Source organism: Telopea speciosissima, chromosome 11 (assembly GCF_018873765.1).
Source record: "Telopea speciosissima isolate NSW1024214 ecotype Mountain lineage chromosome 11, Tspe_v1, whole genome shotgun sequence".
Taxonomy (NCBI): Eukaryota; Viridiplantae; Streptophyta; class Magnoliopsida; order Proteales; family Proteaceae; genus Telopea; species Telopea speciosissima.
The window spans coordinates 49,078,606-49,104,209 of record NC_057926.1 but is presented as its reverse complement, the minus strand read 5'-3'; the positions used below and the strand labels follow the sequence as shown (position 1 = coordinate 49,104,209).

At 40.3% G+C, this 25,604-nt stretch overlaps 1 protein-coding gene across 1 annotated transcript in view; it reads right to left on the bottom strand.

Moving 5' to 3' along the window:
* LOC122644663 (probable phosphoinositide phosphatase SAC9) overlaps window positions 1-25,604 on the bottom strand; it is a 91,112-nt gene that overhangs the window by 35,109 nt on the left and 30,399 nt on the right. Inside the window, exons 6-10 of the mRNA XM_043838052.1 lie at window positions 22,203-22,310; window positions 21,883-22,053; window positions 20,608-20,850; window positions 2,565-2,996; window positions 574-1,413 (exon numbers count right to left, since the gene is read on the bottom strand). Coding sequence (XP_043693987.1) covers window positions 574-1,413; window positions 2,565-2,996; window positions 20,608-20,850; window positions 21,883-22,053; window positions 22,203-22,310 — 1,794 coding nt within the window. The remainder of the gene's footprint in view (window positions 1-573; window positions 1,414-2,564; window positions 2,997-20,607; window positions 20,851-21,882; window positions 22,054-22,202; window positions 22,311-25,604) is intronic.

Here is a 25,604-nt window from a genome sequence, read left to right as displayed (position 1 = left end):
CAGTGTTAAACATAAAAAAATGAGAGATTAAAATGACAGTATACAGGTTATATGGCACTGAATTAAATCATTAATTTGAACATTTGTTTTATGATCCTTGGACATGGTATGTGTCAATTGTCAACACGGACATAAGTATATCCAGTTCATACAACGAATAAAACAAAAGTGAGAAAAAAAAGGAGTTTCTCACCTGGGCTGATAAAAGAGAGGTTGGGGTTTCTCTGCACAAGGACACTTATACAAATAGAGAAATAAAGACCAAGGTGGCAAAGAGTTGAGAACTGAGAGTCAAGTGGAAGGATGACAATATAACACAACTGAAGCAATTAAAAGGATAGTAAGAATTGAACAAGGAAAAAGATAAATATTTGGAAAAGGATGAAAGATATAGAGTCTGAAGGAGTGAAAGGGGATAATTTCTCCTTTTTGAGAGGCTAATATAAATTTTGGACCTAAATGGATCCAGCCAAAATCTCATTCATTTCATCCACTAGCATGAAGTAACGAGAAATGAATTCATCTAATAACAACAGGAGTATAAAAATCATAAAACAAGATCCTAAACCATACCGAATGTAAGAAGCTGGCAAATGGAAATTCAGCTAGTGATTCCTCTCCACCAAGTAGTTTCCTTAAGAAGTTAACAGCTTGAAGGCCATCTGACCTGTTCTTTTCAAGAAGAAAACCTCTTGATGGAACTCCTAACACCTGGTCTATTGCCTTATGTGCTGCACTATCTGCACGGGCACTTTTCCGTAAGCTAATCAAGACCCTGACATAGTCTAGGATTAACGCTTCAAGTACAACATCACTGCAGCATGATTTACAGATAACCCCATCTAATGCAGATGAACGGTTGGTGGAAAGACCATCAGTTTGGCTGCCAGGGCTTGACCCGCTCTGGCCTGAGAAACCATTAAAGCTTGATACCTCCTTTGAGTTAAAATTCGAAAGGAGGAGAGCTCCCCTCCCAGCACAGCATATCTTGCAAACCTTTCTTCCACAATGAGAACATACAAATACAGATGGTGAAGCTCCTCGAGTTGACACCATAGAGGACATGTTGGCGGAGGGTTGGGTTACCGCACAAACCTCACAACTGGCACCAAAGCAGGTCTCTCCGATTTTAGTAACATTCCAGAAATCTATATAATCATCATCATCAACTGTCTCAAGACCAATGGAACCATTAATTTTGTCCTCAAGTGCAGTTTGTCCCAACAATGCAAGGCTGTTTGCAACTCTACATAATCTTCCAATGAAATAATCATCAAGTAAGGCATTTGGGTTTAAAGTAGCAGGATCAGTACCAACTGATAATAAAGCCCTGTCCCTCTCAGCAGCAGAAAGGTTTGCCCAGAGACGTTCAATTTCAAGGATCATAGCTTTTGTGAAGTCTAGCTTCCTATCCTGCAAAGTGGAATAACACATATAAGTTGACGAAGCAGCTCAAATTTAACCATATCTATTACATAGTTGTCAAGGACTCAAGGTGACTAGGAAACCCAAAGCATTGGAGGGGTGTTTAGGTGACAAGGCCTAGGCATCGCCTAGGCACCCTAGGCGTGCAGTATATGACTATTGTAATATAACAAAGAAAATTTCATATAACTATGTTTATATGCAACATAGAAGCCATATTAATGAAATATAATATAATTATAAGCTAGTAATGGCCTAATATGAGAAACCCAACATATACCAAACAAAACATAGGATATAATATAAGCATATTCATTGACAAGCAAAGCAATAACCATAAACCAACGTAAACTCGTGTTAACAAGGAACACTATTGCCTTGGGCCCAAGAAAGAGCCTAGACATCTAGGCGGTGCCTATGCGACACCTTGAAAACTCTATTACTCCAATTTTTATGGGTGCACGGGATTGGAAGGTTGGGTTATGATACTGATTATTCCACCATGCTTATGATTCAATATGCAAATCTTTTCTCAAAAAGGATATGGAAATTACACAGTAGACATGTAAGCAAAAGTATGAATATACAGTAAAGAATTTATCAAAGGATCCTGACATGTTCAATTACAACTTTAGAATAAAAGAATGCAGGGCATAGTTGTCACAGTGACAAGGCGATCCAAGGCGGTGGCAGAGGGAAAAAACCAAGGCGACACCAACTAGGCACCTAGGCGACCAAGGTGCCTGGACGCCTAGGCAATGCCTTGACAACTATGCTGCAGGGGTTGAAATGACCTTAGGAGAAATGGTGACGAATGGCATGCATAGCTTAGGCTTTGTAACAAGTATGATCTCGAATAGGGCTGATTGGAGGGCAAGGATCTGTAGCCAACCCCATTTAGTTGGGATAAGGCTGAATTGTTGTTGTTGTATATGCATTAAGCAGGATCATGCCTGGGGCAACTTGCACCAGAAAAGGCATCGCCTGATTGTAGTAGTACATCTCGAACCCAGGCTGCAACTTGAGCCATAGGCGCATGCCTAACTGCACCTTAAAAAGAATTTTCTGCTAAATTTATTAGAAGTCTTAAACAAACTAACATTATAGAACAGCATAAATCAGGCAACAGATTAGCATACCATCTGAGGACCAGTCAGGGCCTTTAAGCAATTTATATAATGATGGACACTGCCATCATCTTTAGGCCTCCCATGTTGCAATGAAGAAGAGAACTTAGAATCTGCATCAGGAGCCGAGTACTCTATCACAGCATTATCTAGGAAATCAAGTGGGTCGCCTCCCCCAGAGCTGGCATCATTTTTCTGCGATTGCTCAATGAATTCTGGGAACATGTTATCTCCAGTCAAGAGATCCACCGTGGCAATTGGTCGTGCGGGTGGCAACACATTTTCATTGGAGAAAGATGCACCACCAAATGGATTATTATCAGAACCACATAGAAAAGGGTTGGCTTCTTTCTGACATTTGTTGGCAAGATCCCAAAATTTTGCACTAGGTCCTTCCTTTGTAAATATGCCACTCCAAGGAAGAGAAACTCCAAGTACTTCCACCTGTTACAAGCTTCAATTATTAATATCAACAATGAAGCAACAAATACAACTGCAGAGAACAGGGTGGGGAACAGTACACTGAAAGAGATATATGATAATAACTACAAAACCCATAGTATATATCGATCACAGGAAAAAAAAAAAAAAAAAAGGCAGTTGAAATTTGAATATGTAGATTTGAAATATGAAGCTGGTACTACACAGATATGTCTACTACTTTTTTTAGGGAGTTATGCTTTACTTCTCATGTATGCTTTATTTTTAAATGAAAATTTTCTTCTGTTGTCATTCTTTAAATAAAAAAGGCTATACGTCATGCCAGCACTTCAGTCTGCCCTTCTAAGGGTCTCTGTTTGTATTGTGTTCTTTCTTTGTTTTTTTTCTTTTTTCTCCTTGTATCCTTTCCCCGGACTCTTTCTCTTTGGTAATGACTTTTCAATCATCAAAAAAAAAAAAAAAAAACTCTTGTGCACTGTGATTCCAGTTCATTACACATAGCAAATTCCCAGAACATGAGAAGACATCGATAATGGAGTAACCCAATGGAGATTTCCAGCTCATTACACAGCAGGTTGGAGTTGTTTTTAAACAGCCCCAAGCCAGCCCAGATATTCTGCTTTAGAAAATTTTCTGCCACCAGCAGCTGTTCTGAAGATTATAGCTCATAACTCATAAGACTGGGTCTATTAGAGTGTTTTTGTTCTCGTAAGTCTTAAGGTTAAGACTTGGCCGTTAAGAAAATTGCGTGTAGTAGTTCTACTGAGTTCCTATAAGTTTTGAGTCTGTAGGCTGAAAACGAGATCAGTTTCCAATTTCTTGAGCTGAGTTTCTCCCTTGGTTAGAATTTTTTTACAGAGCCTAAGTCTATAAATAGGACCCTGATTTACTGGTTGTAATAGAATTTTCTCAGTTCTATAATCATAAATCAATAATCAAATTATCTCGTTTTCCTCTATTCACAGAGTTTCAGCAGTTGTGTTTTCTACTTTTACTGGTTTTTCTAGTAAGAAAACCTTGTAGGCTTGATAGCCACCTCATCAACTGGCCATTAACTGATGCAGAACAGGCCAAGCCCTACGATTTATTTGGCATTACGATGGGCTTGAATCCACATGGTATTGTGTAGAAGAGGCATATACTAAAGAAGTAGCTGACCTGATAGGGTAGATTATTACCTTCTCTATATCAAAAAAATTTCTTTATATATGTCTTATCCTTAAATAAAAAAATATTAAAACAGAACTTTCTCAGTAGGGATATTGTTGCAATGGAGATCCAGTGTCTATTTTGGGAATAGGGTAAGCAATGTAAGACCAATTCCCAACTAGCCAACTAGGAACCAATACCACAATAGGATCACTCTATATTTATATCAGCAGATTACAGCATGTAAATTGTAAACCAGCAACAGAAAATAACAGTTACACCTAAACAGCAAGGTGTTTCAACTCTTAGTGTTAGAGTTCATGTAATAAGGGTACTTTAGGAACTAGTTTATTGTCTAGTTAGCTTATATTGTAATTTTTCTTTTTTACCTTTTACCTCCCTAGGGAGGTGTATGTAATTCCGCTTATATTATTAGTGAAGTAATATTGGTGTGGTGGAGACAATACTCCAACACAGAACATTGCACTATTTTCGCACATCTCTCCCTTGTTCCCTTGCATTCCTCAACTTCCAACTTGGTATCAGAGAACATTTTGTTGGTTTGAGAGTCGAATCACCTTCTTGTTCCTTTTCTTTCCTCTCTTTGGAACCCTAGGTTACAAAGGGGTTCCAAGGAAGGAACTATTATGTGAAATGTTTAAAGATATCTTGCAAGGAGCATGAATAAAGACCATGGAGACACCAAAAGAAGTCTTTGATTGAAGAAATAGGGTTTGGAGCTCAAATCGAACCAACCCAGCCAGGCAGCAAGTTACCGCCAGCTTCTTGGTATTTTTTTCTTTCTCTTCTTCATCCGGATGTTTTAGGAGCATGAGTTTAGCTCATTTGGATCGCCCTAGGGTGTGTTTAGACCCCCCATGGTCTTGTTTCAAGTCTCTAAGAGTTGTTGCTCCACAACTCCATTCTCTCTGGGATTGCAAGTTACTGCCAGCCTCTGTTTCAGTCTGTGTTGTTTGCAAATATGGTTCATGATATTTTCTGCTGTATAGTTTTGGTGATATGTGTTGTTTGAGCTCTTCACATTGCTGTATGAAATTATTGTGCTGTGAAGCATATGGCGGAGTTGGATTTTGTTGAAGTATTTGCCTGGTTTGCTTGTTGGATTGTGATTACCAATGTTTGAAAGCTTTTTTTGGGTTGAGCAGTGACTCCCCATTTAACTGTAGTTGTTATCCCTACTTTGTGGTCTCGAGTACTACTTCCCTTACTCAGATGGTGTTTGATAACCCAAATACCAAAATTTCCATTGTGAAGTTGGACAATACCAACTACTTGGACTGGGCACATTCTGTGAAGCTCTCTCTTCGGAGTAGGGGGAAGCTTGGGTATGTTAATGGAACCATCAAAGCCCCCAATCCAACTGACCCAACATATCCAACATGGGAGACAGAGAATTCTACGGTCATGACTTGGTTGATCTACTCTATGAAGCCTGAGATTGGGCAGAGATTTATGAGAAAGGAAACTGCCAAAGATATCTCGGATAGTGTTTCCTAGACTTTTGACCGTGTTGGTGATTCAGCTGAGGTATATCAGCTTCTCCAGAAGATCCTTACAATGAAGCAAGGGACTACAACTATCTTGAATTTTATAATACTACGATTGATCTCTGGGAAGAGTATGATCATTATAGGGATCTTCAACTATCCAGCCCAAAAGATGAAGCAAAGGTTTAGCACACCCTTGAAGAGCGTGTTCTTCTTTTGCTTGGTGGCTTGAACCCGGAGTATGAGCCCATCCATATACAAATCTTGGGCAGATCTCCTCTTCTTTCCCTAGATGAGGTGTGCAGTTATTTGCAGAGTGAGACTAGGTGGGTAGCCATGGAGCTTGCATCCTCCCTTGAGCCATCTACTCTTTCTTCTAGCTTGTAGAGAGATTAGCATAGTGGTGGCAGGGGCCAAGGGCCACCCCATCCAGATGACAGAGATAGGGCCAGATGCAACCATTGTGGGAGACCTGGGGCTCTTCATGGTGATGCAGAATTATCACCAAGCTAGGCTTCTTTTATTAGGAATAAGTCTAGGGTTGAGATATATATATGTTGGGCCTTTGATCCCAAGGGTTTTCTATGTAATAGGCCATTTTAATGAGCCTAAACTAGGGGTATATAGGTTGCATACGGGATTAGCCCAATACTTAGTTTATTTTTATGTTTTTAAATTGAACCGGTTCAAATTGGTTGCATCCAATTGGTTCAATTTAAGTGATCATGTGACTTGGTTAAGTGGTCATGTGATGTAAGTTGGGCTGGATTAGGACTCTATAAGTCCAGCCATGTTTTGAGTCTATTTCCTTTAGTATTTTAGTTTCCTAGTCAGTTTAAGTTACCTAATAGGTTAAGGATTGAGTTAGGCCTTTCCTTTTTAGAATAGGAGTCTATTTTTGAGTCTTTTATATAAGGTTGTAAGGGGGGCAAACATTGAATACGAATTTGATTAATGAAAAAAGCTTTTGCTTGTTGGCTACCATTGTTGCTGCTCCTGTGCTCCTTGTGAGTGTGCATCCTTGTGGTTCTATCAAGGTGGAAAGGGATTGGTGGAATCCGATCGACTCCTTGTGCCGTGACGACCAGGAGGATCCCAATTCGAAGGTGGTTCTATCATTCACTTCTGTCCAAGCTGCTGCTAGTGGATTTCTGCCGCAACTTGTTCATTAATTTCTTCTTCTAATCCTCTACTCCCTTCCCCAATTGATCCCCCTTTATTTTCGCTTGAATTCCATTAAACTCTAGATCTTGCTGCTCAGCCATATTTGTCCATCAAAACCCTAATCCCCTCATCCTTCATTAATTTCCCCAAAACCCATAGTCGATCCTGACTTACTGCCCAGTTTTACAGAATTTTCAAAACACTTAAAACTCTATAATACCTACATTATTAGAGTCCTATAAACTTGCCTAGCCATACCCCCTAAGCCCCCCTTCCATTATCCTAACCTAAGCCCTAGATTTGACCTAAAACTACAATTTTGTCCTACTGAAACTGCAGAACCAACAGCCCCTTAGTTCCTTGTTATTGGTCCTGGTTTAATTGGCTTCTAGTAGGGCTTTACCCTATCTAGAACTACATTACATGGTCGTCCTCCTGGTACACGTGGTGGCCGTAGAGGGGGAGCTAGAGCACATTCTGTGATGACTGAGACTGATACTCTTGAGTACCCACCTAGTATACAGGCCGACTCCAGTTTTGCAGGCCTCCACATCAGCTCCTACCACAGCCCCATCTTGGGTCATTGACTCTGGTGCCACTAACCACATGACTGGTACGTCCCACAATTACGATTCCTACACCATTTGCTATGGTAGGGATAAGGTTAGGGTGGCTGAGGGCTCTCTTTCCTCCATTTCTGGTAAGGGTAGTATTCCTATTACATCTTTCATTTCTCTTGATTCCGTTTTTCATGTCCCTAACTTTGCCACTAATCTTTTATCTGTGAGTCACTTAACTAAATCCTTGAATTGTTGTGTCAATTTTTTTCCTTCTCACTGCCTTTTTCAGGATTTGGTGATGAAGAGGATTATTCATAGTGGATGAGGTGAAAGGGCTCTATCTTCTTGAGCCTCAACCATCTTTTTGCCCACAATTCAGTCCCATGTGTGTGGACGTAGTGATAGTACTTCTGTGGATCCTGTAATGTTATGGCATCGTCGACTTGACCATCCATCTTTTGTTGTAATGAGGAAACAAAATAACTCATTTATTTTCTTCTTTTTCTTCTTCATATGTTTTTTAATGTGAACCATGTATGTTTGCTAAACATTGTCGTTCATCTTATCCATATCAGAGTAATAGATCTACTGTTCCTTTTCACATTGTACATACTGATGTTTGGGGACCCACTCCTACTACCTCTTTATTTGTCTATCACTACTTCGTTTCATTTGTTGATGACTATTCCCGTACTACTTAGATTGTTCTGATGAAACATAAGAGTGATGTCTGTGATGCATTTAAAAATTTTTATCAAATGATTCTTACTCAGTTTGAAACACGAATTAAGATTGTTCGTTCTGATAAAGGGGGGGGAGTACATGTTTGGTGGCCTCTAAAACTTCTTTATTGATAATGGTATTATCAATCAGCTAACTTGTGTTGGCACACCCCAACAAAATGGGGTAGCTGAGAGGAAATATTGCCATTTATTGGAGATCATTCGGAGTCTTTTATTTGGCATGCATGTTCTTAAGACTTTTTGGCCTGATGCTCTTCTTACTGCCTCCTTTCTCATCAACTGCATGCCTACAAAACTCCTTGGTTCCAAATCTCCTTTGGAAACCTTGTCTCCTCAGGTTTTTGCTTTCTCTCTTCCTCCCAAGGTCTTTGGGTGTGTTTGTTATGTCCATGTTAACAAATCCTCCCAGACTAAACTTGACCCAAAGGCTCTCAAATGCCTCTTTCTTGGGTATTCCTCTACTACCAAAGGCTACAAATGCTACCATCCTTCCTCTCGTCGGCGTCTCCTCTCCAAAGATGTCACCTTCCTTGAATCCGTGCCCTTCTTTGCTCCTTATCAGCATCCTCTTAAGGGGGAGAATAGTGGGAGTGAAAAGGATGCTGATGATATTCCCTTTCTTTCTCCCCTACCTATTTCTCCTTTTATGCTTGACATTGGGAAACACAAAGAGGTAGATGTGGTTGATATTGGTGACTAGTCAGATGGTGGTTTTGGTAATGAGAAAGAGCCAGTTGTGTACAAAAGAGGCTGCTGGAGGAAGAAGAAGAAGACCTGCCAAGAGTCCTCTCTGGATCCACATCCTAAGCTCCACCATCCTTAGTCAGGTAACATCCTTTCCCTTCCTTCTGACTTAGACCTTCCTATTGCTGTTAGAAAGGGAAAGAGAGTTTGTACTAATCCTATAGCCCAGTTTCTTTCCTATGATCCTCTCTCTCCTATAGGTCTTGCCTTTACTGTTGCCCTCTATTCTGTTTCCATTCCCAAGAATGTCACTAAGGCCATGTTTGACTTAAAGTGGAAGCATGCCATGATGTAAACTGGCTGTCTAAAACCAGCCACTGGTGTAGGAATTCTTCCCTAAACTAGCAAGAGTAGCCATCGACTAGGTGTAGGGAGACTCCCTATACCAGCACTAAAATCGTGGGCTAAAGTTAGGATTTAAATTGCTGTTTTTATTGAGTTGTAAATTGTAATTCTAATTTCGGATTCCTAGTGCAAGTTTGAATCCTAAATTAGAAGTTCTAGTAGCATTCCTAGTTCTGTTTTGAGTCCTAGTCATGTTTGGAGTCATAGTTAGTGTTTGTTTTCTTTCCAGCCTTAAGGCTATATATACGTAAGAGCTCAATTGAGAGCCCCCCCCCCCCCCCGTGGGATTTATGAATAAGAAAATTTTCTTTTATGCATCCACTGTCCTGAGATAAGCTGTGAAGGTGAGGCTGAGATAGCCTTCACTGTCTCTCTCCTTCGAATACACTAAAGTTTGTTCAAGTTCTGCTACAGCTGATTATTGAAGCCTTCAAGAACAGTCGCTGGAATTTGTAGCAAGTCCCAGGATGCTTCATTGAGCAAGTAAACATCCCAAACCCCAAACCCTTCTTCTCCTAATCCTCTAACCTAACCCTAACAACCATTCATAACCTAAACTCTGCCTAGCTTAAATCCACCATCAGAAACAGCCCAAACTTGGACCAAATCTCCCTCACACTCTTAGGGAAACTCGATCCAAGCCCCTGCCCAAACCTCCCATTATAAACCCTAGATTCCTACATTATTCCCTTTTAAAAAACTTAGAAACCCTAAACCTAATCCACTGCCCATTCAAGTTTACATACCTAACTTCATCAAAACATCTCAGGACCTTCACTGGAAGACTTCCCCACATCAACTTACCCTATCCCTACTATCAAACCCTAAACTTCTCTAAACCCTAACCCTAATCTCATTATTTCACCCATTCTGCCCTAGCCAATTATACTAAATCCTAGCAGATCCAGGTTTTGGCTCTAGTTGCTATTACACCCATCTAGAATTACATTAAATCATGTTTGAGGAAATGATGGCTTTTGAGAAGAATGGTACCTGGAATTGGTAGATCTTCCCACGGGGAGAGTTCTAGTTGTATGCAGGTGAGTCTACACGAAGTATCGGTCTGATGGTGTGGTTGAGAGGTACAAGCCAAAGTTACTGGAAAAAGGGTACAGTTAGGTATATGGGATTGACTATCAAGAGACATTTGCTCCTATGGCTAAGCACAACTCTATAAGAGTTATTTTATCATTGGCAGCCAATAGAGATTGGCCTCCATTTCAGTTAGATGTGAAGAATGCTTTCCTCTACGGTGACTTAGAAGAGTAAGTATACATGCAGCCCCCTCCTAGCTTCAAGTTTCCTTCAGCTGAAGGGAAAGTATGTCTCCTCAAGAAGGCTTTATATGGTCTCAAACAGTCTACAAAGGCATGGTTTGAGCGGTTCAGGCAGGCTACTTTGAAGAATGGGTATTCCCAGAGTCAAGTTGACTACACTCTATTTACCCGGCGAGGTAATGGTACCATCACAGCCCTTATTGTCTACGTTAATGACATTGTAGTGACTGGTGATGACAGAGCTGAGATAGCGAGGCTGACCTACTTGGCTCAACAGTTTGAGATTAAAGATTTGAGTCCCTTAAAATATTTATTGGGAATTGAAGTGTAAAGGCCCAAGAGGGGAATCAACATATGCCAAAGGAAATTTGTTCTTGACTTGTAGAAAGAGACAACGATGTTGGGTTGCAAACCAGCAAGTTCTCCTATTGAGCAGAATCACAAACTAGGAGAAGATTGTGGTCCCTCTCTTGTTGATGCAGGGAAGTACCAGAGGCTAGTGGGGAAGCTCATCTATTTGTCTATGACTCAACCAGATATTTTTTATGCAGTGGGAGCGGTGAGCCAGTTTATGCATGCTCCGAAGAGTGGGCACTTGGATGCTGTATAACGCATTCTCAGATACTTAAAGTCCTCTCCAAGGAAAGGACTATTGTATGTCGGGAACAATCATTTGAGAGTAGAAGGTTCACAGATGCCGATAGGGTTGGATCCATCTTAGACAAAAGGTCTACATCTGGTTATTGCACATTTGTGGGAGGTAATTTAGTCACATGGAGAAGCAAAAAACAGAGCTGTGGCTCATGGAGTTTGGAAACTCATATGGTTGAAACGGTTGGTCCAGGAGTTGGGGTTTGACACTGCAGGACCTATGCGGCTCTACTGTGATAACAAAGCAATTGTAAGCATTGCTCACAACCCAGTGCAATATTACAAAACTGTTATCAGGAGAATTCGAGCTCAATGCTTTGATGTATTAATGAACATCCAAGCTCCATCTATTTATAATAAAAGAGAGAAAAATATTACCAAACTACCCCCACTCTACCAACTCTATTAATTAGAGTCGGTTAAGGGGAAACTTCCCAAAACATGTTAGGGAAAATGTTGATCCTACACTCTATCCCCTCCAAGTCATCCTTATGATGATGTTTTGATGATAACAAATAAGACTTGGACTAATGCTTGTGTTCTAAGTGTTTTAGAGTCAAAGCATGGCATCAAGTGAGGGGGAGCATATACAAGTGTTCAAAGACTATTCTCAAAGTGTCAAAGTTTTACATTTGAAAGCTTAAAGTCTTGAAGAATTGAAGACTTTCTATTGAAGACTTTCTAAGAATTACAAACATGTATTTTTTAGTGAGTCACATTCGATGTAATGCACACACACACGCATACATCCATGTAGAATGTCCCTAGGAGGTAGTTTGACCCTTAAGACATATGCCATTTTGGGTAAGAAGACCCCAAAGTTAAGCCTTAAAGGAATTGGACAAAATTACACTGTAATTGCCCAATTCGGCATACCGGATTAATGGGTGTCTCAGAGAAACACCTCCAGTAACCCCTTTACCCATGCTGGATAAGGATCCAGCATACCGGATCCTCTCTTGGCTATATTTTGCCCTGATCCGGCATACCGGATCCCAATCCAGCATACCGGATCAGTGCTTGACTAATTAAATATGACCGTTATTCTCCTGTTTCTTAAGGAAAGTAGGTAATCCGGCATATCGGATTCCCATCCAGCATACCGGATTTCTTATAGAATGTGGGACTCTTTTCTTAATTGGATTCCTAATTGGTTCTAAGCCTCTAGCCTATAAATACCCTCTTGATTAGTGTTCTATACACTACAACAATCATCAATCAAGAGCTCTAAGCAATCAAGCACTCCCTTGTGAGATTATTCTTTCAAGATCAAAGAAGATCGAAGAGAATTCAATCTCATTCTTGCTCCCTCATTGCATACTTGCATCCAAGCTACATTGACTAAGAGGTAGCATTCATTCTACTAAGTTTTAAGGTAATCCTAAACTACTTAGTACTTTACTTAAAAATTGTTGTTGAGTCCTCTTGCTCCAAATCAAGAGAAGGAGTCCTCTTGCTCATTTCTCAAGAGTAGTCATTTGAGTCCTCTTGCTCATATTTTCAAGAGTAGTTGTACGAGTTCTCTTGCTTACTCAAGATTCGTTATAGTGAATTCTCTCTAAGGTGAGAGGAGTGGACATAGGCACATATTGGCCGAACCACTATAAATTGTTTGTGTCTTTTTACATTGCTTGTCTTTACTCTTCTCTATCTTTATTGTTTGATTTTATTTCCGCATAGTTATTTTAATTTTCGAACCTACACCTATTCACCCCCCCTCTAGGTGAATTCACAAAACACCCCTACTGTAGCTAGCTATTTTAACACTCCCCCTCAAGTTGGAGCATAAATATTACACATGCCCAACTAGACTAAAATAGGATGAAAGAGTTTCACACTTAACCCCTTAGTGAACACATCAGCTAATTGATCAACAAACTTCACAAAGGGAACACAAATTAGTCCTTCTAGCTTCTCCTTGATGAAGTGCTTATCAACCTCCACATGCTTGGTACGATAATGCTGAACAGGATTGTGAGCAATTCTAATAGCCGCCTTATTGTCACAATACAACATCATTGGAAGAGGAACAAGAGCACCAAGGTCTTGCAATAAACCTCTAAGCCACAACAACTCACAAATTCCTTGCGCTATAGCATGGAACTCTGCTTCAGTACTAGATCTTGCCACCACATTCTGCTTTTTGCAAGTTGCTATGCCAAGCGACAAGATTTTCACTTACGAAGGAGCAATAACCAGAGATAGACTTCCTATCGGAAGATCAAGCCTGATCGACATTAGTATACGCTCCAACTTGTAGATGACTATGAGGAGATAAAAGAATCCCTTTTCCCGGAGCTGACTTCAAATAGCGAAGGATACAAAGAACATCATCCATATGAGAGAAATAGGGATCATGCATGAACTGACTTACCAAAGTCACAGCAATAGCTATATCACGCCATGTATGAGAAAGGTAAATTAGTTTGCCACCAAAGCGACCTTTGTCAACCGGCTCACCCTCCTTTTCCTTGAGCCTCATAGTAGCTTCCATAGGTGTATCAGAAGGATGACACCCTAACAATCCGGGCTCAGACAATAGATCTAGGATATACTCCTCCTTTGAGAGAGAAAGATGCCCTTTGAAGATTCAACAACTTCTATCCCTAGAAAGTACCTCAGTGTTCCCAGATCCTTTATTTCGAATTCCTTCATCATCACCATTATCCATAGCCTCCCCCTGTATAGGATCCCCTCCAGCTGATGTAGAGGAAGGGGTAGGAGCAGGAGAAGTCATGTGAGGAACAAGGGTAGTGGACTCAGGCAGGGTATATAGAAGAGGAGCCTCAAGAGTCAACACATCTTCCCTAGAAATCTCCCCATGAAAAGGTGATGATGAATAATAGGAAAGGGTTTCGTGGAAAATAACATCCGTACTCACCAAAGTACGTTTGGTGGGTGGATAGTAACACTTGTAACCTTTCTGGGTGGGAGAGTAACCCAAAAAAATGCAATGGGCCCATGGGGCTCAAGCTTACCAGGAGATCTAGTATCCCTAGCATAACAAACACAACCAAATATCTTAGGGGGAACCACAAAGGAGGAGGTGCCAAGTAACACCTCAGTTGGGGTACGAGAGTCAAGGACCCTAGTAGGTGATGTAGATCCCAACCCCATGCATGGGCTAACATACAATCCAAGGAAGAAGATCCAGTCCAGCTAAGGCCAGCCAACTCGAGCCCAACCAGTCCCTAACTTTGGGACAGAATTGGACCAACCAATTTGTCTTCATCAAGCCATTCCCTCGGTAGCTTCTCATCAGTAGCTTCTAAGCAGCTTCTCATCAGTAGCTTCTAAGCAGCTTCTCATCAGCAGCTTCTAAGCAAGCTGCTTAGAAGCTGCTGATGAGAAGTTGCTTAGAAGCTGCTGAGGGAATGGCTTGATGAAGACAAATTGGCTGGTCCAATTCGGTCCAATTCTGTTCCAAAGTTAGGGACTGGTTAGGCTCGAGTTGATTGGCCTTGGCTGGACTGGATCTTCTTCCTTAGATTGTATGTCAGCCCATGCATGGGGCTGGGATCTACATCAATAGGCATCCGATTGATGAGGTAAGCAACAATGAGAACAGCATCCCCCAATATTGGGGAGCAACATGCCGAGCAAACATAAGGGCTCTAGCCACCTCCAATAACTGGTGGTTTTTTCTTTCATACACTCCATTCTGGGGTATTGACACAACTGGTCTGGTGTACAATTCCATGATCAACAAGGTACTTTTGGAACTGACCTTCCAAATATTCTTTGCCATTGTCACTCCTCAAAATATTGAGGATGGCCTGGAACTGGGTTTGAACCATCTTATGGAAGTGCTGAAAACATGAAAAAACTTCATTTTTAGTGTGCATCAGATACACCCACGTATTTCTAGAGTAACAATCAATAAAGGAAACAAACCAACGATGGCCTGAAAAAATTCATCCTTAATAGATTGCTCCACTAATGCTAGAAAAAAATGAGATAAAGTTCCTAAAGGGGGGTGACCTAATCGATAATGTCATTGCTGTAACTTAGAGGAGACCAAAGAGTTCTGATGTAGTTGAGAGGCGTAATGTTGTTGGAGGATGACAACCATCGTCAAGCAGGTATAATCCACCATGCACTTTACTACATCCAATCGTCTTCCCCATTACCAGATCCTGAAAAACACAGTAGGAAGGAAAAAATGTTACTTTGCAATTCAGATCGCGAGTAAAAAAACTAAGAAAAAGAAGATAAGTAGTGAAATTAGGAATATGCAAAACAGAAGAAAAAGTGATGGAAGGAGAGCAATTGATGGATCCTTTTCCAGAGACAGAGGAGAGGGAACCATCAGCTACTCATACTTTGTTTTTCCCAGAAGTGGGAGAATATCTGTGGAATAGGTTGGATGATCCAGTCATATGATCAGGCACTGGAATCTAGTATTCAAGGACTGGAGACTACTGACGCACAATGACCAGCAAACAAAATACCTGAACGAACAAAATTGGAACCTGATGTGGTGGAAGGATTGGTAGGAGTCAATGTAGTAGATGCGACAGAAGCCTTTAACATACAACAAAAAGCCTGTAGTTCTTCCTGGGAGAGACCAATGTCAGTAGTGGGAGCCGTGGGAACCGTCTCAGTATGATTGGCTTTAGTTTTGGACTTTCCACGAGCAACACATTTGGCCTCAAAATCAGCAGGTTTACCATGAATTTTCCAACAAGTGGCTTTAGTGTGATGGCTTGTGACAGTGTTCGCACTTCACAGGCCCCTTAGAAGAATCACCAATACAAGAAGGCCCATCAGGTATGGGAGTAGCAGTGGCAACGGTGTGTAAAGCTGATCGGTCAGTGGTGGGAGTACGCAACATAGCAGCCCGACAATTTTCTTTAGAATGGACTAAAGCATAAGACTGCTCCAGGGTAGGAAATGGAGATTTGCTCAGGACTTGAACATGAATCTGGTCGTATTCAACATTCAACCCTGCCAAGAAGTCATAAACTCTGATTTTATCCACATGCTAACGATAGGCAGCAATGTCGGTTGCACTGGTGGGCTGATAATCAGAGTAATGATCCAACTGTTGGCACATCCTACGAAGGGCAGCATAGTACTTGGAGACGAAGAGTTCCTTCTGAGTAGTGTCATGAACCTTTTTCCGGAGTTCATACACCTGAGCATCATTCCCCATCTGCCCATAAGTTTCTTTTGCGGCAGACCATATTTAAGTAGCAGTTTCCAAGAGCAAATATCCACTAGCAAGATCTGGTTGCATGGGACCAAGTAAATAAGAAATTACCAAGGAATCACTGGAGATCCATCGATCTTGGGGAGAACCAGGTGTAGTCGGCTTCACAGTAGTGCCATGAATGTGTCCAATAAGACCCCGACCAGCAATAATGACGTATGTAGACCTAGACTACATCAAATAGTTGGATCCATCCAGTTTGATAGAATTAGCAACGAAAGGGAGGTATTCATTACGACCTTGTCCATCAGCACCAGAAGTTGCAGTAGAGAGATCAGAACCAGACATGATGACAGAAGATGGGAGGCAGAACCAAACAACTCAATCAGAGGAAATCGATGCAAATAGAAATATAATCAAATCTCACAAACCAGCCGGCAGAATGGCCCCAAACTGGAATCGAGTTGCTCCCTCTAGTTGTCCAAAATATCCTCCAGAAGGCAGCTCAAGAAGATGAGCCAATGATGAGATTGACAGTGTCAAAGTTTTGAGAAAACCCAAATCGCAAGAAGGTTGCTGATGTGATGAATTCCAAAAACAAAAAAAAAAATGAGGGAGAATAGACCAAAAAGTGGATCGAATTCTCCCCTAATGGTGGTAAGACACTCCTCCAAAAATCAGCAAAGGTAGACAGCCAGAACCCCTAAATCGATAATGCCAGGGTTTTGAGAAAAACCTAATATTTGGTGAGATCGATAGAGGGAGAAGGCTGAAATTTGTTGATGGAAATAAAAGCTTGTCCAAAGAATCCCTTCTGTTCTTGATCTTCTAAGAAGGGAAAATTGATCCTCAATAACAGAGAAGGAATCAATATTCAAAATTGAAATCTTCAAAAGTCGCAGGTAGAAGAGACACAGCTTCTATCGAATTTTTGAAAAAAAATAGGCATTAATGAGAGGTAATGGAGGGCAGCAAGTCAGCAACTAGATCCATGGATCACCTCATTAGTGCTGCCTTTTAACAAGAGAGAGAAGCAAAAGAAGGGAAGGAAAGGAGATCGAAGGAAGAAGAGAGAAGGAGAGAGAGTGAGAATAGGGAGGGGGGTTTAGAGTTCTAACTTAACCTGCTTGATACCATGTTAACAGGAGAATTAGAGCTCAATGCTTGGATGTATTAATGAACATCCAAGCTCCATCTATTTATAATAAAAGAGAGAGAAAAATATTACAAAACTACCCCTACTCTACCGACTCTATTAATTAGAGTTGGTCAGGGGGAAACTTCCCAAAACACCCCTATGGTAGTTAGCTATTTTACAAGAACAAAGCACATCGACGCGGACAGATACTTCATCAAGGAGAAGCTAGACTCTGGCTGCATCTACACCTCTTTTGTGAAAATTGGTGATCAACTGGTAGAAATCTTCACCAAAGGACTTACTTCTCTTCAGTTTAGTACCCTATTATGCAAACTGGGAATGCATGACATTTATTCTCCAGCTTGAGGGGGAGTGTTAGAGTTCATGTAATAAGGGTACTTTAGGAACTAGTTTATTTTCTAGTTACCTTATATTGTAATTTTTCTTTTTTACCTTTTACCTCCCTAGGGAGGTGGATGTAATTCTTCTTATATTATTAGTGAAGTAATATAGGTATGGTGGAGACAATACTCCAACACACAACATTGCACCATTTTTCTCTTTCTTCTTCTTCTTCTACCTCCTACTCACATCTCTCCCTTGTTCCCTTGCATTCCTTAACTTCCAACTCTTAGGACTCTTGACGACTTATAACAGTACTTTGGAATGAAGCCTAACCACAGGAGACACAAACAGTACTAATTTCTTGTCTATCGCAGGACAGGGATTAGACAGAATAACCAGAAAACTAAATGGTATCAGAATTAGCAACAAGGCTAGTCTAATGAGGAAGGTCTCCCAATCAAGGGTAGGGTATTTGGAGTAGGTTAACTCCTCAAAATTACAGCCATAGCTGGATTAAAAGATACAAGGGGTCCCAGAACTAAAAAAATGTAAAACTCAAGATAGCAACTCACAGTTATAGCCAAATCCAGTCTTTGGATCAGGCTTAAACCACCATCGAATGAAGGCCCTAACGAGGGTATTACACTGTCAAAAGATTGGTAAATCTGATGGTTGGATCTGGAATTTCTTGGGTTTGAAGTCTTTCTGGAGAAAGCACAACACACAGTATCCGCCAAGGTACGATCTTGAGTCTTCAACCAGAACTCGAATGGAGCAACAGCAGGGCAGCCTTCCTCAGATGATAAGTACTGTTAACTAGTTCTTATTACCATTTTCCTCGGATCATACAGCTGGGATGAAATCGTTGCTCTCCATTTTTCAGCCTTTTTCTAGGTTATTAGCAAACCCCAGGTCTAACTACAGGTGCTACTGTGCAGCGTTAATGAGGTCCCCTCACTTATGTAGTCCTAGATAGGTAGGAGACCTACTAGGAGCCAAACAACAGGATCAATTGCAAAAGGGGTTGCTGGTTCGAATGGACAGCACTAGGATTTAGGTTAATTCTAGGGTTTAGGATGGGAATTTGGGAATGGGTCTTATATGGCTTTAATATGCAGGTCGAGGGTGCTTTTATAACATATAAATAATAGGATTTGGGAAGGTTTTAAAATTCTGCACTTCTGGACAGAATTGAGTTGCAGGTTTTGGGTTTTAATGGAGTGGAGGAATGGAGGGGATAGAGTGGGAGTTATGAGCTGGGTTTAGGATCGAGTGTAGGGAGAAGTGTGGGGGTTGTATGCTGGAAGTTTGGTTTGAAACTGATGGACAGATCTGCAGTTATGAGGGAATTCTAGTTAAGGTAGGAGTTGCAGGTTTAATGGAGGTTAGTGTTTGATGGATGGAGGGGAAGGATATAAGCAGGAAACTAAAATTACTTACTGGTTTGATCTTCTTCAAAGGCAGCAGAAGTAGCTTGAAGAAGCTTGATTGAAGAAGAAGAAGAACCTCCCGGTACTGGACAGAAGCAAGGAGTCGCAGGAGTCCACCCACCCTATCCACCTTGAGATCCACAAGGATATACACTCACAAAGAGCAGTTGCAATGGTAGCAAGCATAAAGCTAATTTTTATTAATCAAATTCGTATTCAATGTTGGCCTCCCTTACAAACTTATATAGAAGACTCAAAAATAGACTTAGACACTAAAATGCAAAGGCCTAACCCTATCCCTAACCTATTAGGTAACTTAAACTGACTAAGAAACTAGAATACTAAAAGAAATAGACTCAAAACATGGCTGGACTTATAAAGTCCTAATCCAGCCCAATTTACATCATATGACCACTTAAGTTGTCACATGACCACTTAACCAAGTCACATGATCACTTAAATTGAACCAATTGGATGCAACCAATTTGAACCGGTTCAATTAAAAAACATAAAAATAAACTAAGTATTGGGCTAATCCCGTATGCAACTTATATACCCATATTTTAGGCCCATAAAAGTAGCCTATTACATTAGAAACCCATGGGATCAAAGGCCCAACATGTATGTAACCCAACCCTAGACTTATTCCCAATGAAACAAGCCCTATTTGGTGATGAATCTGCATCACTCACATGGTGTTTTTAGTTGAAATTATAGAACATCTTATAAGCAACTAAACAGTTATCCATGAAACCTTTAGCAGATGGAAAACATAGCGCAACCAATCAATAGATTGTGAAGGAAATAAAACCATTCATTTTGTAGATTTCTGTCCCAGATTTTATTCAGAGAAAAAGAAGTGAGATAGACTCACCTACTCAACCCACAACCTTTCTTTAGTATAATATATTCCATAAATTATGACCCTCAAGTATCATATATTCTTCGGGAAACAGCCTCTTCGTGAAGTGGGGTAAGGATACGTTCATTATGATCCTCCCCAGACCCCGCAGTGGCGGGAGTCTCGTGCACTGGGCACACACTTTTTTTATTCCATAAATGACTCAAATAGTCCTCAAGAATATTAATGCCAGCGACAGATAAATTATAAATAATAAAGAAAATAGAAGTACCAAAATAATAACTTAACAAGTGTTTCATGCTGTCATTCCCACGCCCATATAAAAGAGGTTTGGTGTGTCAGGTTGGCAGCCAGCATTGTAAAAAAACCTTACTACCTTAGCCAAGGCTTTAAGCAAGAATCCCATTAATGAAAATGGATACACGTAGACAACCCCATTTAGTTGGGATTGGGCTGAGTTGAGTTGAGCTGAAATAAGTATAACCTAATAGAGAGCGCTACATTTAAAATATTCACGAAGGCATACTTGCAAAAGCAGCTTTGTACCTCACCAATAGTTATAGGAGTTTTTCCAGGAACAGCAGGATAGAAGGTAAGTGCAACCACACGGGTAAGAAAGTCCAAATCACCCTCCAGCTCTTCAAATTCATACAATAATGAAAGGCTGGATGTATCTTGAGCATGAAGGCGTGCACCTGCACCAGTGACAGCCATATCCTCTGAACTTACTGGTCCTGGTAAAGGTATCAAAAGATTTGTCCCATTTAAACACTGTGGTATAGAAGCTCCCTGCAAAATCCATTCCAATAATCAGAAGTGAAGAAATCCCAACAATGTATTAGAAACTTACTTGAATAGACAAAAACATGTAATGTTTCATTAAGTAAATTAAACCCCCAGGAATGACAGAAAAACCATATCCCGAGAAAAGCCATCAACAAGTCAATTGATGCCCCTTCAAAGCAATCGAATTCCAAAGTGCCACTATAAAGGAAGTAACAATAGGGATTGATGGAGGGGCAACAAAACCTAACCCTAAACTAAGGACTTAGGGCCACGATTAGGGAAAATATGCCAAAAGTTAGTGCATGGTAGATTAGGGAGAATTTTAATAACTCAAAAACCAAGGGTCAGATAAGGCAAAAATTCTAGTAGAGTTCCCTACTCTGGTAGCCCTAAAAAGTGACTTCAAGATGGCAGGGTTCTCTTAACTCAGTTTGGCGCCGGGGGGGGGGGGGGTGTGATGGGGCCAAGGATACCTTGTGGCCAGAACAGAGCATGCTTCTGGTTTGGTCAACAGCAAAGGATGGACATGGGTTCAATGGTAGGTCAGCAGGTATGTATATGGGAAATGATGGGGAAAGTTGGAAGTGAAACAGTGAAGAATTGTGAGAGTCATGGGATGATTGGGAGGACTGGACTTAGGCTCCAAACAGAGCATCAGCAGGCCTCAAGAAGGGATATTAGATTATAGAGAAAACAGAACCATACAGCTGTAACAGAGAAGTTGATTACAAGAATAGAAAAGACAGTAGTATGCTTAATCAATCAGACTATGACAAAAGGTGCTTTTTGAATTTCACCACACAATGCATACAATTGCCCACAATATACTTAGCTACATTCAGCTTCCAGACACCAAATCAATCATACACCAAAACACCAAAGAAGTACAGCTTTCATTTCCTCTCCATCATAAGTAGAATACACAGGCCTTCTCTTCGCAAATAGAAAACCAACACCTAAATTTGAAAGCACAAAGGTAGAATTCTCTAGGAACGAAAAAACTCAAGACAGCTACATTGAGGTTGAAAAACATACCTCAACAAGAAGTTTAAGCCCGTCTAAATTGGGCCCTGTCCTTACATCAACTGTAGCTGGAAAAGTCGCATCATCTGCACCATGTGAAACTGTAAGAAGAAGCTGGCAAACATGGCAAGGCTCTCGAAGATAAATAAAAAGTTCAACAACATCTGCAGCTTGTGGACAAACCTGTGAAAATGAAAATGCAATCATTATAAGAAGTACAAGAAGATATTGTCAATGACAAAAAACTAACTCCTGCAAGTATCTCTTTTTTTTTTTTTTTTGTGCTAAAAAAAAAATAAGTTGCTGCTTCAAATGCAAATCGGAGGGCGCACCCATATCAGCTCTTTCCTCTTGAAACTCAACAGATCAGCTCCATTATTTGAACTGGCAAACATGTTCACAACTGGTTTCAAAAAGCAAGCAGATGGCCGCGATAATACCTGAATTAATCAGCAATGAATTATAAATGATGCCAAACTGTTAAACTTAAGGACTACAAATAAAGAACTCGTGACTATAAAAGCACAAGCCTGAAAAAGAATTAAAGCTGTAAAATTACAGAAAAAAAGTTGAATTCCTAAGTCAATGCAATAAAGGTGCCAGATTAACGTATTCCAATTTTATAGAGTTGAGAAGGCTGAGTTGGTCTAAAGGTGCCAGATTAACGTTTTGAAAAACTTTGACCAATCAAAAAAATAAAAGTTATGCAAATTTCTGCAAATCCAGACACTTTGAAAAGGAGAGAGAATACTGAAGTATCATTCCATTAAATAACTCATGAAAGGACATCCAATAAGAATTTCATTTCCCCACTCCTAACAGGTCCTATTTAATGATACTTATCCTAAAAAATAAAAATACAAAAAATTCTCCAAAACATTGACTATAACATGATATATGGAACCTAGGCTCTTAACATAGACTAGAAAAGTGTAACATGATTTGTAAACCAAAACTCAAAAAGATGGGTTACGGCTTCAAAGATGGTGATGCTGATTGCTGATAACCATGATAATGAGTACTCTTAAAAGCTCCTTTTTACAGTAACAAAAGTAAATTATAAAATATAAGACATTAGTCAAACAGGGGCATGCTAAAAATAAAACTCTAGGATCTCTGCTAAAAGGTTTAGCTTGGGACCGGCAGCATAAAAGGTTAAAAACATTGGCATAGGAACTAAAAGAGTCGGGGTAGGCCTAAAATAACTCTAGGAGAAGTGGTGAGGAAAGGCAGGCATAGCTTAGGACTGTTAATAAGTATGGCTTTGAATAGAGATTGTCGAAAGAGGATCTTGTTAAGCACAGCTTGAATTGCACTGTTGTTGTCATTGTTGTCATTGTTGTCAACTCAGTCAGCCAGGAAGATCAGTTGAGCAGTGAGCTTGTGTTGGTATTCTTGATGGTCAACACACTCACTCAGTTGAGCCGAGATGCAGGCATATGGATGGTCAGTCTGAATACGTGCAGAGTTAGCACAGCTAGTACAAGTATTGGTTGCCTACAGTCAACAGTGACAATAGGCAGAGGCAGAGGCAGACACAGCTAGCTTGTGAGTTGAAATGGCCAACATAAGTGGACAGTTGCCAGAGGTTGTGGCAGGTGGCTTTTGCAGCTGAACAGCTGGTTTGGCATGGTGAGCAATCTTTAGAACTGATTTGGGCTGTGGTGTATAAAGGCAGTCAGCTTGTGGCAGAACATGAAAGTCTTGTGGTGGCCAGAGCAGAGAGGACACCTGGGCTGACAGGCTTGATGAGTGACAGTTAGCAGTGGCAGTGGCAGACTGGCAGTTGATATTTGCATCTGGCAAGCTAAGTCTGCACAGTGAGCTGACATGGGCAGGAAGGTCTTGAGATGGACAGACCAGAGCAGAGCAGCATCACTGGAAGACAATAGTAGTTGTGAAGACCATTGAGCTCACTTGGAGTTGGATTGACAGCTGACGTTGTCTATGAGCAGTTGAGCTTGAATTGTGGGCTGATATGGTATGATGAGGTGGCCTGTGTAGTGCTCTGTGTGTAGGAAGAATCCGTGAGAGCCACTAGGATGCATGGTGATAATGTGGCGCTGCTGTGAGCATGATCATGGTTCAAGAACTCGCCGAGATCTTGGTAATATCTCGCCTATTGGAAAAACCGAGACGAGATAGGTCGAAACACAAACTTACCCCAACTCGGTCGAAATCTTGGTTGAGTCGAGATCTCGGTTCGAGATTTCGGTTTGACCCAAACCTATCTTTAAGTTATCTCGCCAGAACTTGACTGTCTTGACAGAGAAGCGTGTGTGCTGTTGAGCTCATTTTTCAGGATTTTCGACAAAGAACTTGCCGGAGACAGGGAAGAGGTTACAAAATCTTACAAACTTGCAAGATTTGTGAGAAATCATCTCACATTTGAAGAAATTTTTAAGGAAAACCATTTTTCCCCCAATCTATTATTTTTTCAAAAAAAAAACTGTTCAAATCTTGGTGAAATCATGTCAATTTAATATATGTTACATAACTTTGGCTGATCTATGACTTGATAGAGTCCGAATTTGTTTTGTTATTCTTTTTTTTTTTTAAATTCTGCAAAAAAAAATAAGACCAATAGTGATTGTTTGGAAGTGATTTTTATGTATGTTGGACACCTTTGGATGTTGTACGGGCTCACGGAGTCACTTTATTTTTCACCCATGAAAAAATATTATTTTATTTTTGGAATTAATATAAATTTTATTAAACTTTGCAAAACAATATCAAATATTAAGGAAAAATACCTATTTCTGTTGGAAAATTATGTACAACATATGTACTATATGTCCAAATTAAAATGGTGTCAAATGCATCATTCCATTATAATGTTTTATACTTTAAGGTATAAATATTTTTAATAGAAATGCTAAATTTTATTTTTAATTAAAAAATAAATACTAGGGTTAGGGGATAAATATGAGATAGCTATTTGATTGTTTTAGTAACTTGACATTATGTTTAATAGTTACTACTACATTACTTTAAGCCTTTAATGCATCACTTCAAGTCTTTAATAGTAACTAATACAAGCTTTTTTATGTAACAGTGTAAAAAGTAAGACATTTGGTACACAATGGGGGACCGTGGTGAGATAACATGGCAATATGGAGTCCCGATGTCGAAGGATTAAAAGAAATCCAAGTGTCAATATTGTGGGAAGTTGCTTAATTCTGGAGGAGCCACTAGATTGAAGCAACATTTGGCTGGTGGCTATAAGGATGTTACGAAATGTGCCAATGTTCCTTATGAGGTGCAGCAGGTCATAGCAAAGCACTTAAGAGGAGGAAGAGAAAGGAAAGTTGAAATAATGATCTTTAGTGTTTTTGAAGATTCAACAGGTTCTAGAATATGAGGAAAAGAGAATCGTGATCTAAGTGATATGAATTGAGAGTAAATTGTATCTGCTAGGGGGGGAAGGTCTGGGTTACTCAAGGCAAAGACGTAGACAGATGGTCGAAAATCTGAATTCGATCCGCATCCGAATCCGTTTAAATGTATCCGTATTCGGCCAGAGAATATCTGGATCCGATCACATCCGATCCGTTTCAGAGCCAAATCCGATCCGTTTACATCCCTAGTGAGGAGTATTGAGCAAATATTTTCATATGCTGACAACCAAGATCGATTTGAAGTCAAAAGGAGTTGGCAGAATTCAGAAAGGTCCTTTCCTTTGTGGTGGCTGTCGTTGTGGGGGGGCAGTTTATAGTGCTTGGGTTGTTGGGGAT